General features: G+C 36.2%; 1 protein-coding gene across 1 annotated transcript; it reads left to right on the top strand.

Moving 5' to 3' along the window:
* The first annotated feature begins 6,354 nt into the window (after nt 1–6,354).
* LOC104117736 (uncharacterized) lies at nt 6,355–7,368 on the top strand. The gene is made up of 2 exons (XM_070189797.1): nt 6,355–6,977; nt 7,092–7,368. Exons 1-2 carry the CDS (start codon nt 6,355–6,357, stop codon nt 7,366–7,368), a joined length of 900 nt encoding a protein of 299 aa, XP_070045898.1.
* The last annotated feature ends 8,812 nt before the right edge of the window (nt 7,369–16,180 follow it).

Genomic DNA, 16,180 nt, shown 5'->3' with positions numbered 1-16,180 from the left:
AAAAGATCATATATAGTAGTCCAGAATAATATTAATCACACAATAGTATCGTAATTTATGGGTTCCTAAAGCGACATCAAGTTAATATACAATAATAACTGAGTTTATACACCGATAATAATATTGAGAGAGAGAGAGATTCCTAATAATGCTGCCATAGGCATATAGAGGTTTGTTAGATCATGGGCCTATCTAGGCCCACTAGGTATTAACTGCTTGCAGCCCAAAATTCAAGAGCCCATTTCCATTAGTAGAAACCGGCTGAGCTTTAAACCATCACAGAGAAACTTTACTGATTTTGAGTCCCGTCTATATATACTATACCTATTAATCGGGCCGGGCTAACCCGTTTATAACCCGGTTCAGCCCGGTTCAGCCCGGGTCAACCCGGTACTGTAGCGTGGGGGCGGGCTGGGACGGGTTGGGTGGGGAGCGGGTTTTAAACGAACAGTTTTTTGATACCGGTGCACCGGAATCCGCTAAGCCCGTTAACCTGTTAACAGATTTTTAACGGGCTACAACCTGGTTCAGCCCATTTTTTTAACAGTTTTTTTTTTTGGGACTGTTGCCAACGGTCAAATTCAAATATTGCAAATCATCCTACTATTGCAAATGGTTTAGTTCATATTGCTGAAATTTCTCTTTTACTACATAATTTGAAGAAGAAAGAAGGATATACTTCTGTTGTTGAATCTATGCTAGATAAGTTTAAAAAATATTTCTATCCAATTCCCCCTATTTACCTAATTGGTGCTATTTTAAACCATTATATCAAAATGGCCACTTGTCGCCAATTAATCATTGTTTTATATTTTTATATTCTTATATGGATATTGGACCAACTGAAACTCCTGATATTGACACTTGTATTTCTGATCTACACAAACATTTAGAAATATTATATATTTATTATGCTAACATTGTTGATACTTCTTCTGTTGTAGATGTAAATATTCCTTCAAATTCAGTTTCAACATCTGGGACAAGTGCTTTGGATGATAATATGGTGTTGAAGATTATTTGATTTGGTCTACACTAAGGGAGCATCAACAAACCAGTAGCAGGAATATTGATGAACTTCAATTCTACTTGCAAAAGTCACCAGAGCCCCGCACAAAGGAATTTCTACCACTGGGTTAGTGGAAGAGCAACTCAAATCAATTTCCTGTTCTTTCGGCCATGGCTAGAGACGTGATAAATGTGCCGATTTCAACAGTCGCATCAGAGAGCGCATTTAGCCAAGCAAGGCAGCAACTAGGAGATACCCGTCATTCATTGGGTAGCAACGCTTTGAAAATTATAGTGTGCTTCAGAGATTGGATAAGATCAGAACGGCGAAATCAAGGGTGTGACGAGGTAGATGAAGCGGAGGACCAAGAAATTGGAGATATAATGGTTTATGGTTCTGACTTCTGATTCAACCAATGCCGGAAACCAAGAACTTCATGTTGACATGGATGAACTTACAAAAATAATGCAAAGCATGTGATGTACTATTTTTTTAATTTTATAATTGTTGTAAACTTTTAATTTTCAAGTTCAAAAATAACAAAATCAAAAAAGAAATTGCAACTTAATTTGAAGTATTATATATTATTCAATAAAAATATCAAATGAAAGTCTTCGGAGCTTGATCCTTACATATTGCCTATTGGTTTTATTAAATAATTTTTTGTAGCCACTTACTTTCAAATTTTAATTTTAAAATTATAAAATTTAAATTTCAAATTTAAAACTTTAAACTTCAAAGTTTAATTCTAAGCCTTAAAGTTTGCAAACACGTAAGTATCAATAACATTGAATAAGAAAAACAAAATTTACTTTCTCATATGAATCTAATTTAAATTAATTTTATTCAAATTTTTTATTTTTCATGAATACTCCTAGTCATAAGATCCTTCTCAACTCGTCACATTGTATTTTGAAAAAGTTGTATGTTCAAGCAAAAATTAAAACGATTTCTTTCTTTTCTTTTTTGAACAAACACCTAATTTATTAATATTTTCTCTAATATCAACTTCAAATATTATCTGAGTTCTCTTCAAATATTTTTTTATTATTTCAAACCATGTCGTTTAAACGATACTTTCATTAATTGATCGTTCTCTAATCTCTCTCTATATATTTTTTATACGAACGAAAGCTCGCAACGATATAGTCTAACCTTGAGATGGTTATCATAAACTCATAAATTTTGATAATATTCTATTGTTCTTCTAATTATTTTATTCTATTTATATTTGATAATTAAAAAAGTAAGCTTCCATTTTTTAATATCATTTTACTACTACTATTTTACTGTTCAATCTTTGCTGCAATGCTCTTATTGTAGGTTTACAAATAAAAAAATTATAGATGGTCTAATTATTAAATTTATTATTATTTTAATTATCGGTTCAAACATATTATTTATTACAATTTTAGTGAATTTCTTATATGAATCTAATTTAAATTAATTTTATTCAAAATTTTTATTTTTCATGAATACTCCTAGTCATAGGATAAAGTTGTATGTTCAAGCAAAAATTAAAACGATTTCTTTCTTTTCTTTTTTGGACAAACACCTAATTTTTTAATATTTTCTCTAATATCAACTTCAAATATTATCTGAGTTCTCTTCAAATATTTTTTTTATTATTTCAAATCATGCCGTTTAAACGATACTTTCATAAATTGATCGTTCTCTAATCTCTCTCTCTATATTTTTTATACGAACGAAAGCTCGCAACAATATAGTCTAACCTTGAGATGGTTATCATAAACTCATAAATTTTGATAATATTCTATTGTTCTTCTAATTATTTTATTCTATTTATATTTGATGATCAAAAAAGTAAGCTTCCATTTTTTAATATCATTTTACTACTACTATTTTACTGTTCAATCTTTGCTGCAGTGCTCTTATTGTAGGTTTACAAATAAAAAATTTATAGATGGGCTAATTATTGAATTTATTATTATTTTAATTATCGGTTCAAACATATTATTTATTACAATTTTAGTGAATTTCTCATATGAATATAATTTAAATTAATTTTATGCAAATTTTTTATTTTTCAAGAATATTCCTAATCATAAGATCCTTCTCAACTTGTCATATTGCATTTTGAAAAAGTTGTATGTTCAAGCAAAAATTAAAACGATTTCTTTCTTTTCTTTTTTGGACAAACACCTAATTTCTTAATATTTTCTATAATATCAACTTCAAATATTATCTGAGTTCTCTTCAAATATTTTTTTTATTATTTCAAATCATGCCGTTTAAACGATACTTTCATTAATTGATCGTTCTCTAATCTCTCTATATATATTTTCTATACGAACGAAAGCTCGCAACAATATAATCTAACCTTGAGATGGTTATCATAAACTCATAAATTTTGATAATATTCTATTGTTCTTCTAATTATTTTATTCTATTTATATTTGATAATTAAAAAAGTAAGCTTCCATTTTTTAATATCATTTTACTGCTACTATTTTACTGTTCAATCTTTGCTGCAGTGCTCTTATTATAGGTTTACAAATAAAAAAATTATAGATGGGTTAATTATTGAATTTATTATTATTTTAATTAACGGTTCAAACATATTATTTATTACAATTTTAGTAAATTTTTACACATTAATTTATGTTTCATAAACGAAAGTATTGGATTCTGATAAATCGATTGCTCAAATGCTACATTCGCGGTCCGCCTCTGCCAAAGCACTATATTGAACATAGTTTGCTTGCAAAATATTTCTCCGGGTGTTCTTTTAAGGATTGATGTATTATCTTTTGTCTATTAAAAAAAGTATTGCAAATAATACCTGTCAAATATTTTTTTTAATCGAAAGCAAATACTTATTATTTATTAATTAAATAAATTGTAGCATTTTAGGAGTTTCTTTGAAGAATTCACTTGTTTTTTCTTTTTGTGTTTAGAGAAAATTATGGATTTTTTGATAAATGAATTGAAGCGGTTGAATAAGTGTAGCCAGTGTTGTTTGTTTTTGTTGGATTTATTTTTTGCATTTAACCAATCTAAATTTATTCTTTTCACAGTTAGCTCAATTCCCTCTCATTACCGCTAGTTGCTCCAAAAAGAAATATTAGTAGTTATTTTTATTCTTACACTTTTCTTTAAAAGCTAATTTGTGAGCCCTCCAAAAAAAATGTTTTACAAGCTGCTCTACGTATTTAATGGTTGTGAATGTGATGAGCTCAAATGGCACAAATAACAATGAGTATACGTGAAGAGTTAAAGGGTTTGCGGTGGGGAAGTGGGCCCTCATTGTTTGTATGTGAGCTACAATTATCAACCCTTTTAGCCTATAGTGTTGCTTCATTTCACCGTAATTATATATATACCCTTATGACCCAAATAGTAATCGGATGCAGCTCTCTTTGTAATCGGAGGCAGCTCAAATTCCCGCTTATTAATAGTAGTAAAATATAAAGCTGGGCAATCAAAGTCTGATGTGGCACCTCTCACAATCTTGGATTCTCATTTATCTTTTTTCTCAATTTTATGATTTTTCTCTATTTTTTTGATCGTATAATATGTTTAAAAAAATCCAAAAGTCACCTCATTTAAGGAAATTGAAACCGCAAGTTTTAGTGCATTTATATCATGCCAACCATTACTGTTGAATGCCCTTGCTATTCCTAATGTTACTTTTTTGTTTCATGCCTTTCTGCATTTCATGCGTGAACGCGTTTTTAAATACAGTTGCTCATAAGTGGAAAATGCTCAGTATTTTATTGTACACTTTCTACAAGGAATTGAGTGAAAAATATTGTTGCCTATGAAGTATGAACTACGAAGTGAGAAATCCAGTCACTTATTCCCTTCAACAAAGCATATTCCGAAAAGTCTGCAGAATTAGAGAGACTGATGAATTCTACGTATGGCAAGGAGTTATATAACTTACTGAAATAGGGTGAAGAGGAATTTGAAAATAGTGTACACATATTTTATGATGGCTTTTGATTCCAGACAGCCAAAGACACTTCATCAACTGATGAGAATATTTCATACAAGTATGATTTTTAAGAGTATATTGCAAAGGAAGTGCTGGAAGATGAGGCCAAGATCGAAGTAATAACCGTGTCCAAAACGTTTAGTGGTCTTTGATTTTGTCATCGTTGGATTTATGCCCTATATAAGTTGAAGTATTGAATTGTAATTTTCTTCTAAAAGTATCGATTAAGATTTTAATATCCATTTTTCTTGGTTATAGATTTATGCAATATTTTTTTTATCTTCACTTTTTGTCGTTGATAACATGATAACTTTGATCCTCTCACTGAGCAATTCTCAAGTCAATTAAGCAAATATGTTCCTTTTGCTCGTGTTTTTTTTTATTTCAAGTTTGTAAGATCTTTTTTCTCATAAAATCTTGAATTTGTAATTCGGTTTTCTCTTTGATATTATGAGTAAAATTATTTACTGATCTAATGTAAAGGAAAGAAGAAAATTTTACTCGAAGATTTGGCGTTGTGATTATTGAATAAATAATTTTAACATTTTGATGATATTTTATAGAGTACGAGTATAATATGGTGAAAATTGAATAAATTGATTAATTGATGTGGGTCAATTAAATTAATAGTAGAATATCATACTTTCCTAACTCGATTTTGGAGTGGGAAATTATCTGTTTCACTTTTTTATTTTGAAGTATATGTTGGGCTCGGAGACTATTTGGCTTCTGCGCCTCGACAGAAATAGGTCCAAGTTTGTATAAGTTATTTGTATAGTTTCTTTTACTAGTTGAGTCCACTTTAGTATTCCGGATTTTGGCCCAATGTATATAGCTTATGTTGTACACACTTGAACATTTTTGTCATTATGAGATAATGAAAGAGTCGAGAAGCTTCTTTTTTCCCCTTGTATTCTCTTCAAAAACCCTAGTCAATTCTTTTTGACGATTTCATAATTTTTCAAGCTTTTCATGGTATCAGAGCAAGGATTCATGTAGATCTTGTCCTCCGCATTCGTCTGATACTACCCTCATAAAGTTTGGTTAAGTTTTTCTTCTCGTCCGAGTTTCATCAGTTCCGTCGGGTTTTTTTTATTTTGTGGTGATTTGCGGTTGTGCGGTGTTTTCTGGTGTATCTCTTATATGGATTGAAGAAATGCATGCGAGGATTTTGATTTCAATCTGGGTGAGACTGGATTTCTGGTGTGTGAGTGATATTTGGCTGTTCTAGTAAATCTTGAAGGCTATTCTTCTTCCAGTCGTGAAGAAATATGGTATCTCTATCTCTATTCTTACATATATTGTGGTGTGATTTTGGTTTTGCTGTCATTAGGGTTTTGCATCATAAAATTCCCTATAATTTAGGCTGATTGTTGTTGATTTCAATATGACTGCGGGTGATTCTAGTATTTCAACTTCTATATATTCTCCAAATCCGTCTAGTCCTCTATTCATACATTCGTCTGATATCCCTGGGACTTGTTTGGTGCTTGTACCATTTTTTGGTATTGGATTTGGGGGTTGGAAGAGGAAAATGGTAGTTGCTTTGTCAGCTAAGAATAAGATAGCTTTCATAGATGGTAGTTTCCTTAAACCTTCTGATAATGTTGTTGAGCTGAAATTCTGGAATATATGTAATAATATGGTGATTTTCTGGTTAACTAGCTCTTTATCTCCTGATATAGCCGAGAGTGTTCAGTATTCTGAAACTGTTGAGTGCATTTGGAAACAAGTTGAAAATAGATATGGCACCGTTAATAGAACTAAAGTATTTGAGATTAAGAAAGAATTTGCCTCTACTTGTCAAGGACCTCTTGGCATAGCATCATATTTTAACAAATTAAAGAAGTTGTGGGATGTGGTGGCTTTCATTCATAAAAATCCTATTAACCCTTGCAATTGTGCTCTACAAAAGGAGTTGGAGGAGGACAAGTTGTATCAATTCCTAATGGGGATTAATGTAACTTATGTTAGTGTCAGAAGTAACCTTCTAATAATGCAACCACTTCCGTCCCTCGACAATGCCTATAATATACTACTTCAAGATGAGGGTTAAAGACATATCAATTTTACTCCTCAGTTCGATTAAGAGTTAGCTTCTTTTAATGTCAACAATCTCACTAGGCTTCATCTTCCTCCTAAACAACAGTACACTCACAAGATTAATTTTGACCAAAGGGTAAATGTTGATCAGAGAACTTCTATATTTTGTAAATATTGCAAGAAGCATAGACATTTAGTTGATAAATGTTACAAGTTATATGGCTTTTCATCAAACTTCAAGTTCTCTAAGGGAAGAAGAACTGCAGCAAATGTCAGTATTAAACCTGGACTTTCTGATATTGACCATTATACTACTGGTGCCGGTTCCTCCCATCCTGGTTCTTCTAGTTCTTCATAGCAAAGTTTTGTAATCCCTAGGCTGAGTATGCAACAGTACAATCAATGGATGAGTTTACTACAACAGTCATATGTGCCAACTTCTGATTCTCAGCCCAATCTCATAGCTTCTGCCAATTTTGCTGGTACCTTACTATTTGATGATTTGTGCAATAGTTCTAGTTCTAATTCATGCATGCTTTCTCAGGTTGTAGGCTTAACTTGGATAATTGATTCCGGGGTTACTGATCACATGACATCTAATAAGGAATTTCTTTCTAATATAACTCCTTTGCATGTTCCTTATCTTGCCTCCCAACCTAACGGATATAAAGTAAAAGTGACCAGCACTTGTTCTTTTGCCTTGAATCCATCACTCATTCTTCATAATGTTCTTTATATTCCTTCTTTCCACCACAACCTCATTTTTGTACATAGACCCATACAACAATTCAAAAGCTTTGTTTTGTTCACTTATGACTTTTGTTTACTTCTACCACATGGCCCTTCTATGAAGAAGCCTTTGTATCTTGGAAACTTGATACTAGTCTCTACAAGCTTATCTGGAAAAAGCCTTCCCAATCTCAAATTTTTACTGATTTACATTCCATGAATAATGTTGTTTCATCTTTTGTTCCTTCTGTTTCTGCATCCACATGTGAGAATAATGTTGTTTCATCTAGTTTTCCCCCTGTTGATGCATCTTCTTGTAATTCTAATCCTATCTTGCCTAATATCTGCACTATTTCTTTCCATTCTACTTCTACCGATATGAATAAAATGGATGTGATTTGACATCACAGACTTGCTCATGTTCCTTTTATTAGAATGAAACTTATTTCTGGTTTATTTGATTTTTTGTCTTCCAAATAACCTTTTATTTGTAATGTATGTCTTATGTCAAGGAAAACTAGGATGCCCTTCCTAGATAGTTCTATTACTACTGTTAAACCCTTCCAACTTATTCACATTGACACTTGGGGTCCTTACCATACTCTAACATATATTGGGGCTAGATATTTTCTTACCATTGTAGATGATTATACATGAGCTACTTGGACACACTAAATGGGGGGCAAGAGTAATGCTTTTCCATTAATCAAGGCTTTTGTTGCAATGGTTAAAAATCACTTTCATGTCCCCGTCCAAACTATTAGAAGTGATAATGCTCTAGAGTTAGGTACTGGTTCTTCTGCTTCTATTGTTTTTCAGAGAATGGGATCATACACCAGACTAGTTGTCCTTACACACCTCAACAAAGTGGGGTAGTTGAAAGAAAGCATTGAACCCTTCTTAAAGCATCTATAGCATTGTTGTTTCAATCCAACTTGCCTACTCAGTTCTGGGTGACTTTTTACTGACATCAACTTATGTCATTAATAGGTTACCTTCTAAACTCCCCAATAACAAATCCCCTTTTGAGATGTTGTATGGTAAGGTGACTACCTATTCCCATTTGAGATCCTTTGATTGTTTATGCTATGTCCCAGTCCACATACCTCATAGGGATAAGTTGAAACCTAGAGCTATGATCTCGCCTAAATCACACCTCAGTTTAGGGTTGTGAAGCAGTCGATTGATATAATAATACCCAACTAGGAGTCGGGGTCAAATCCACATAGAGCGTAGATGGATTAGGTATATATTTGGACTAAGCACGTAAAGTGTCTAAGATGCACTTCCACAAACTGTGTTTTAATTTTACTTCTAAATTATGCTACAGTTTGCAAATAAAAAGGTAGAGAATAATATTTTTGGTATTGTTTTTCAAGTATGTAAAAGATCTAGGGCTGTGACTTCCACCTAGGTATTTGCCTAACGGGTTGTGGGCTTTAGGGCAGGTTTGGTAGGTCGGGGTGTAATATAACAATCAACACATAATTATTCACTCAATACCTCTCGGTAATAGAATGATTTTGCCTAATTTGGCTTTCTCAAGTCCAAATGGGTAATTCACAAAACAGTTGATAGATGCTCAAGTCGGGTTTTACTATCTCTAGATTCAACACTTTAATTGGGACTATCAATTTTTTGAGTTCATCCCAATTTCTTGTTAGCCAAGTTTTTCTAGACTCAGCCTCTCTTTCTCAAGCAGAGACTAAGTCAAATAGACTTGAATCAATATTTGCAATCATTAATTCTACAATTAAAGTAAGAACTAGGCTAAATTTTATACACCCAACCATAAACAAGCCCTAAATCAAACACCCATTAGGTACCCACACTAGGGTTGGGCCATAACCCTAGCTAGAAATTTAGCTACTCATAGATGAAAATAAAAATATTAAAGAAGAATAAAAGATTAAGCTCATATTCAATGATAAAGAGATAAAAATCCAATGTAAAATAGACAAACAATCATAAAATTTCCTAAAGCAGTAAATAAAAACGGCTCCCAACTTTCAGATGTTCAAACTTAACCTAATTTTGTCAAAAACAACTATTTAGACACAGCTGAAATTTTGGAAAAAATTGTCCTTTCGGAGGTTCTGCGGCCGCACAATTCTGTGTGCGGTCCGCACTTTGATGCAGAGCTTGACAGAAGGGACTTATGCGGCTGCACAATTCTGAATAGTGGTTGCACTTCTTCAGGTTCTACGGACCGCACATTTCTGAGTGCGGCCGCATTCTTGAGTTATGCGATCGCACAATAATAGTGTGGTCCGCATTTCTTGTTGGACTTAAAGTTGGGACTCTCTGATCTTCCTCTTCTGTGGCCGCGCACTTTTCAAAGAAGCTCTGACAGAAATCCCTTCATGATCTACGGTCGCAGACAAAATTCTGCGGTCCGCACTTTTCCCTTTTTGCTTGATTTTAGTCCTTGTCCAAAAATACTTCTTCTTGAGTTTAATTTCATTGCTTTGGCTTATTTTCCAATACTCCTGCAAGAAAGTATATTTTATCAGTTTTTGGGAATACCTTTAAGCACTTTTTAGTTAAAACAAAAGTAAAAAGGCCGCAAATAAGTAGTCAAAATCTCCACTTATCAACTCCCTCAAACTTAAGTGTTTGGTTGTCCTCAAGCAAATAAGGTAATTCCCACCTTCACAAGAAAAGAGCTATTTTAGCTAGCCTAAGGTGAACCAAACACACATCAATTGGGACCAACAATTACCCACACACTTATGAATTATTAACAAGGCATTGTTTTGAAGGTTAAAGCACGAATAGCTCTAATGTAATACTTGAGCATCAAGAGTTGACTTTACTCATCAAGGAAGTTTGCACTTTCATGTAGGTCACTGTGGATCCCAAACTCCTCCTCATATACTCTCTGTTAGCTCATCTCACTTAAGAATGTAGCACTCAATTTAATGACTTGTAAAAAGTTCGCTCATCACTCTCAAAAGAATGTCACAAGTACGGCTCTAAGTACCATATGTTTGCCCCTCGTGTAGATCACCACTAGTGTAAGCTTACTCGGCTTGAAATCACGTAGGGCTTTTTCGGCATGTAATGAAGGCTTTTGGATTAAGGTGGGAAATGTTGGAATAGAACGGGTTCATCTTTCCTTAAGCACTCCATTTTCTCTTTTTGGCTCATGCTTTTGCCAACTCTTTGAGTCACTTTATTTTTCCTTAGGGGAACTAGAGATACTTGACATCACTCTTTCTTGGTCATGATATTCACTTTCTGCTTCTTTGTTTTCTCCATGCTTTGCACTTTTGCTATTCTTTGAATCTCATCAACTCTTCACTTTATACACTTTCTTTTTGTGTTTTCCTTTTGTTCATTCTTTCTTTTTCTTTGCCTTTCCTTTTCTTCATTTCTTTTCACTTTTTGTACCTTGATACCACTTTCAAACTACTCGTCTTTACCCCAAACTTATGTTTTCGCCATTTGTTTCTCATGAGTGCTAAGAAAAGCTCGGGTGCCAAGAGAGGGTCACTATCAAACGGGTAAAGGCTTGTAACATGGTTATCAAATGAAAAAGGCTTTAGGCTCAAATGGGTCGACTAGGGATAACATCATTGGTGGGCCATGGAAAGTTTCAAAACGGGTCAAGGAGAGCCTACAATCACTTTTCAAGTCGAGAAAAACTTAGAATTTTGCCTAGAAACACATTCGGGGCAAGTTTTAGACTATTCGCACGGGTACTTGGACGTGTAACAAAACATCTCACCTCTCACACAGCTTGATTATTAAATAGGATAGAGTCGAGGGCACACAACAACCGTATTCAAGATTGAAAATCGCTAATGGTTCAACTAAACCACTCGATGATTGCCTAAGTCAACACAAGAGTCACAAGGTCACTAACTAGAGCCATTTCTTTTTAAGAGCTTGTTTTTAACCAGGTAACAAGTGAAGCATGCTTGACCCTTTTATTCATTATTACTACTGTCTTTACCTAAAAATCAAAAACGGACTCAATTCCTTAAGAAGGTTGTCACTCCATCCATCGTTGGGAAGAGCCACCCGGTTCACACAAAACCCATCTTTGGAAAAAACTGTGGCATTAAGAAAACCCAAATCTTATTGATCACTTAAACGTAAAAAGAAGCTACCAAATCAAAAGAAGCTATTAAAGTAAATAAGAACCTAGACTACTTAGAAAGCAAAATAAAGAAGCTATGAAATAAACTACTGAAAGCAAGAAAAATACATATACAAACCGAGAATGGGGAATATAATATATACATCAAAAGATATGGAGGAATATATACATAATGAAAAAGAAAATAAAAATAAAAAGAGAGTATTATAATTATTACAGGCCAATGTCATATCAAATCAACCAAAATAGACCACCCCCATGAATAAGAATAAGCATTGTCCTCAATGCTTAACAAAAGTCAAAATAAGGAAGGGTAGAGAGTGAAGAAAACTCCCTATGAGGTCTCAGTGTGCATGGCAGTATCACCACCCTCGGACTCCTCCAACTGGATCTCAACATCCTCTGCTCGGGGAGTAACGGGGTTGGTGAATATCTGATGCACCTCCTCAGCAGTATGGGCAGCAAGGTCTGGCTCGTCAAACTGGCCAGCTGATGCCTCTGCTGATGGTGCCGCTGGGTCTGTAGGTACTGATGGATCTATCTCCATCAGTAGGTCAAATGGAAGATCACCAGCTGTTGCAATCTTGATCACTTCTTTCCTCAATTTGTCCATTGATTTCTTCGAGGCTTGAGATTTCCTCATCTTCTTCACTTGTTTCCCAACTCCTCAATAGCTCCCCCATGCACCACCAATGTATCCATAATGGTCTTCTGATTGTCCAAGATCTTTCTCAATGTTTTCTCCACTGACGGAGGAACCTGTGGTACTGCTGTGGTGGAAGACTGTGCTGCAACAACACTGGATATATCAGACAACTTTGAAGTAGTTGTCTGCATCCAATTTTTGAGACTCGACAATTTTTGGGAGACTCGCAGCGCAGTGAGTGGATATGTGGATGAGGAAGGCACTGGTACTGATACTGATGGTCTAGAAGATGAAGGTGGTGGCATGTCAGTTGTCTCGGTGGAAGGACCGGCTGTTGTGGAAGGCATGGCAGCTGCAGAAGGCATGAGAGCTGTAGAAGGCTCAGCAGCTGAATCTGTAACCATCACCGATGACTCATCAAACTGGCCAACGGTAGCAGTTGCCTTACCCTTGAACTTTGGGTTCCCCGGACCTTACAAAGAGTTCCATGAGAAGGGATTTTTGGCCCGCACCTTTGTATCAAAACTCCTCGGCTCAACCTTTGCATCCGTGAGATATATTGTAAGGGTGTTGGGATATGGGTGGGATCTTTCACCTTTTCTGACAACCACTGACATGTTGGCCAACATGATGGCACCCACATTGATTGGGCACCCGGCCATGATAGATGCCACCAAAACTGCCCAGGGGATTGGAAGATTGTTCTCATTCTGGCTCGGGTGTATACGGCTATACACAAAAGTTTGCCACCCTTTTGCTTCAAAATTGAGGGTGGCCAGTGCAATGGGAACCCCCGTTGTGATCCACGATGGTGATGGTCCTGGAGCTGCCAAGATCTATGCTAGCCATGGGTGAGCTGCATCACCCATAGAAAGTTTCTCCAAGTACTAGATTGGCTCTACCTCCTCGAACCCCAAGTAAGTGTTCGGAGTGATTTGGTCAAATCTGACTTTCAAGTTCCTCACCTTGGTCACTTTGGTACCCTTCTTGATGTGTGCCACATTGGCATAGAACTCCCATATCAAATGTTCCTTGGCATCCATAACACTCTGTATGAACCACATTCACCCATTGCGCTTCATGAATTGTCTAAGTACATTTGGATTGTATCTATCCAAATCCTTCAATAAGAACTGTCGCTCAAGTGTGAGCAATCTCTGGGGCCACCATTCTCTGAACTTTGTGAAGGTTGTCAAGCTCACAAACCTATCTTACCATGCCTCCTTTTTCTCCGACCTCTCTAGGCCTCCCACTCTAGTGTCACTTCCTCTACCATCATCAGGAACATCATCATCATCATCTACTGCAACTGGTGCAGGGGGAGTGTGTGTAGAGGAGGGCTCTGAACCCTGGCTGCCGGCATCTGAACCCTTAGAAGAAGTTGTGGTGGAGGGTTCGTTGTGAAGTTAGTATCTCTCAGTGAATTGTGGTGGTTGGACTGGGCCTCAGGTTGTACCTCCACTGAGTGACCCTCGGAGGCCTCCCTAGATGGGACATAAGAGCTTGATTTTGAGGGCTATGTGGCCCTACCTCTCCCAGTGGTTTGCTTCTTGGCTATTGCTCTCGTCTGTACTGCGAGAGGTTGAGTACCCTTGCCTCGGCCTCGGGAGGGTTCACCCCCTCCCTTTAGAAGTATCACCTCTACCTCTTGATCGAACCATTTTCTACAATACAAAGCAATATGAGTCAGTTAAAGTCAAGAAGCAGTGTGTTAACAGTTGCAGGAAAAACAGTGTGCATATGTGAAAGTACGATCCGCACAATATTGAGTACGGCCGCAGACTGCCTTGTGCGGACCGCACAATTTTGAAGTGTGGTCGCACAACTGAAATGCAGACCACACAATTTTGAGTGCGGCCACACAAGACATGGCTCAGACTACTGGTTCTCTGAAGTTGAATATGCGGTCACACACATTGTTTTTGCAGACCGCATAATTTTAAGTGTGGTCTGCACATTGCATGCATACATTGTTGCCCTAACTCAGGATCTGCGGACCGCACAATTTCATGTGCGGCCGCACAATTCAAAATAATACGACACTCAACTTAGGTTTTGCAATTGTTTTGCACTGTTTAAACATGGTATTGCAAATTAAACATGATATATGATTTACCCAGCCCCCAATGAGTGCATATGAGATAACCCACACAATTCTAAGCACACATGATGAACATTTGATATTTTAGGCCAAAAACTAACTATACTACTTAAAAATAAAAATTAAGAAAACTTGAAAAATCTAAACATGAATTGAACATACTAGTGATGAAGGATGCAGGGTAGAATCTAGGCTGGTGAAATGAATGTGGAGTGTGAAACAATTTTTATGCAATATGCTTGCCTTAGTCTCAAGATTTCAGAGTGGGTAAGGTTTGAAACAGTGCTATGAGGGCATATTTATAGGTTGACCAAATTAGGTCAAAAAATGAAGTTGAGTGCGGCCGCACATTTTTTAGTGTGGTCCGCACTCTTTACCTGAACCCTTGTGAAGATCTGCGGTCCGCACAAAATTGAGTGCGGCCACAGATATTTGTGCGGTCCATACAATTTCGTGTGCGGTCGCAGAATGACTATTTCTCTGCAATTCCAACCTTCAGAGGGTTGCATTTTTTTGGTCTCCAGTTGTACGGCCGCAGACTCCTTTCTGCTGTGGCATGCAAGATTGTGCGGTCCGCACAATAAATGTGCGATCCGTACATTTTCAACACTTAGCCATTTTTTCGAGCACAGTTCCTGCAAAGCACACTCATTCCTGCAATTCACTTCAAAATCAGTTAGCACAAAACAAAACCTATCTAAAAAGAAGAAAAAGCGAAATAAAAAGAAACATGGGTTGCCTCCCAAGAAGCGCCTGATTTAACGTCGCGATACGACACAGATTACCATCAATCACTTGAAATTAATTAATGTCACGACATGGCCATCGTCAACTTTTCTAAGATAATGCTTCACCCGGTGACCATTGACTCTAAACACTTCATCATTTTATTCTTCAAGTCTAATGCACCAAAGGGTGTCACCTTCACAACCTCAAATGGACCACTCCACTTAGACTTCAACTTTCCCGGAAATATCCGTAACCGAGAATTGAACAATAACACAAGATCACCTTCTTTGAACTCCTTGTTCCGGATGTACTTGTCATGGAGGCACTTCATTTTCTTCTTATATAAGGAAGAACTTGTATATGCATGGTACCAAAATTTATCCAGCTCATTCAATTGTGCCACCCTCAGGTTAGCTGTGACATCCCACTCAAGATTAAGCTTTTTCAATGTCCACATAACCTTGTGCTCAAGTTCCATAGGAAGGTGACAAGCTTTCCCGAACACCAACCGATATGGAGACATCCCAATCGGTGTTTTATAAGCTGTCCTATAAGCCCATAGAGTATCATCAAGTTTCTTCGACCAATCTGTCCGGTTGGCATTCACGGTCTTTGAAAAAATACTCTTGATCTCCCGGTTTGAGACTTTCACTTGTCCGCTTGCTTAAGGATGATAGGGGGTCGAGACCTTGTGAGTAACACCATACTTGGTGAGTAAGGTATCAAAATCTTTGTTGTAAAAGTGCGACCCCCCATCACTTATAATGGCCCTTGGAGTGCCAAATCTTGTAAAGATATTCTTTTTAAAAAATGCCACGACACTTCGAACTTCATTGTTGGGAAGAGCAACGGCCTCAACC

Source organism: Nicotiana tomentosiformis, chromosome 11, assembly GCF_000390325.3.
Source record: "Nicotiana tomentosiformis chromosome 11, ASM39032v3, whole genome shotgun sequence".
Lineage (NCBI taxonomy): Eukaryota > Viridiplantae > Streptophyta > Magnoliopsida > Solanales > Solanaceae > Nicotiana > Nicotiana tomentosiformis.
Note: the sequence above shows the minus strand (reverse complement) of the source record. Positions and strands in the feature narration are given on the sequence as shown.

Coding starts and splice junctions, on each gene's coding strand:
- LOC104117736 (XM_070189797.1), top strand. CDS start 6,355: ATGACTGCGGGTGATTCTAGTATTTCAACTTCTATATATTCTCCAAAT. Junction 6,978..7,091: donor CTAATAATGCAACCACTTCC/GTCCCTCGACAA, acceptor CAATCTCACTAG/GCTTCATCTTCCTCCTAAAC.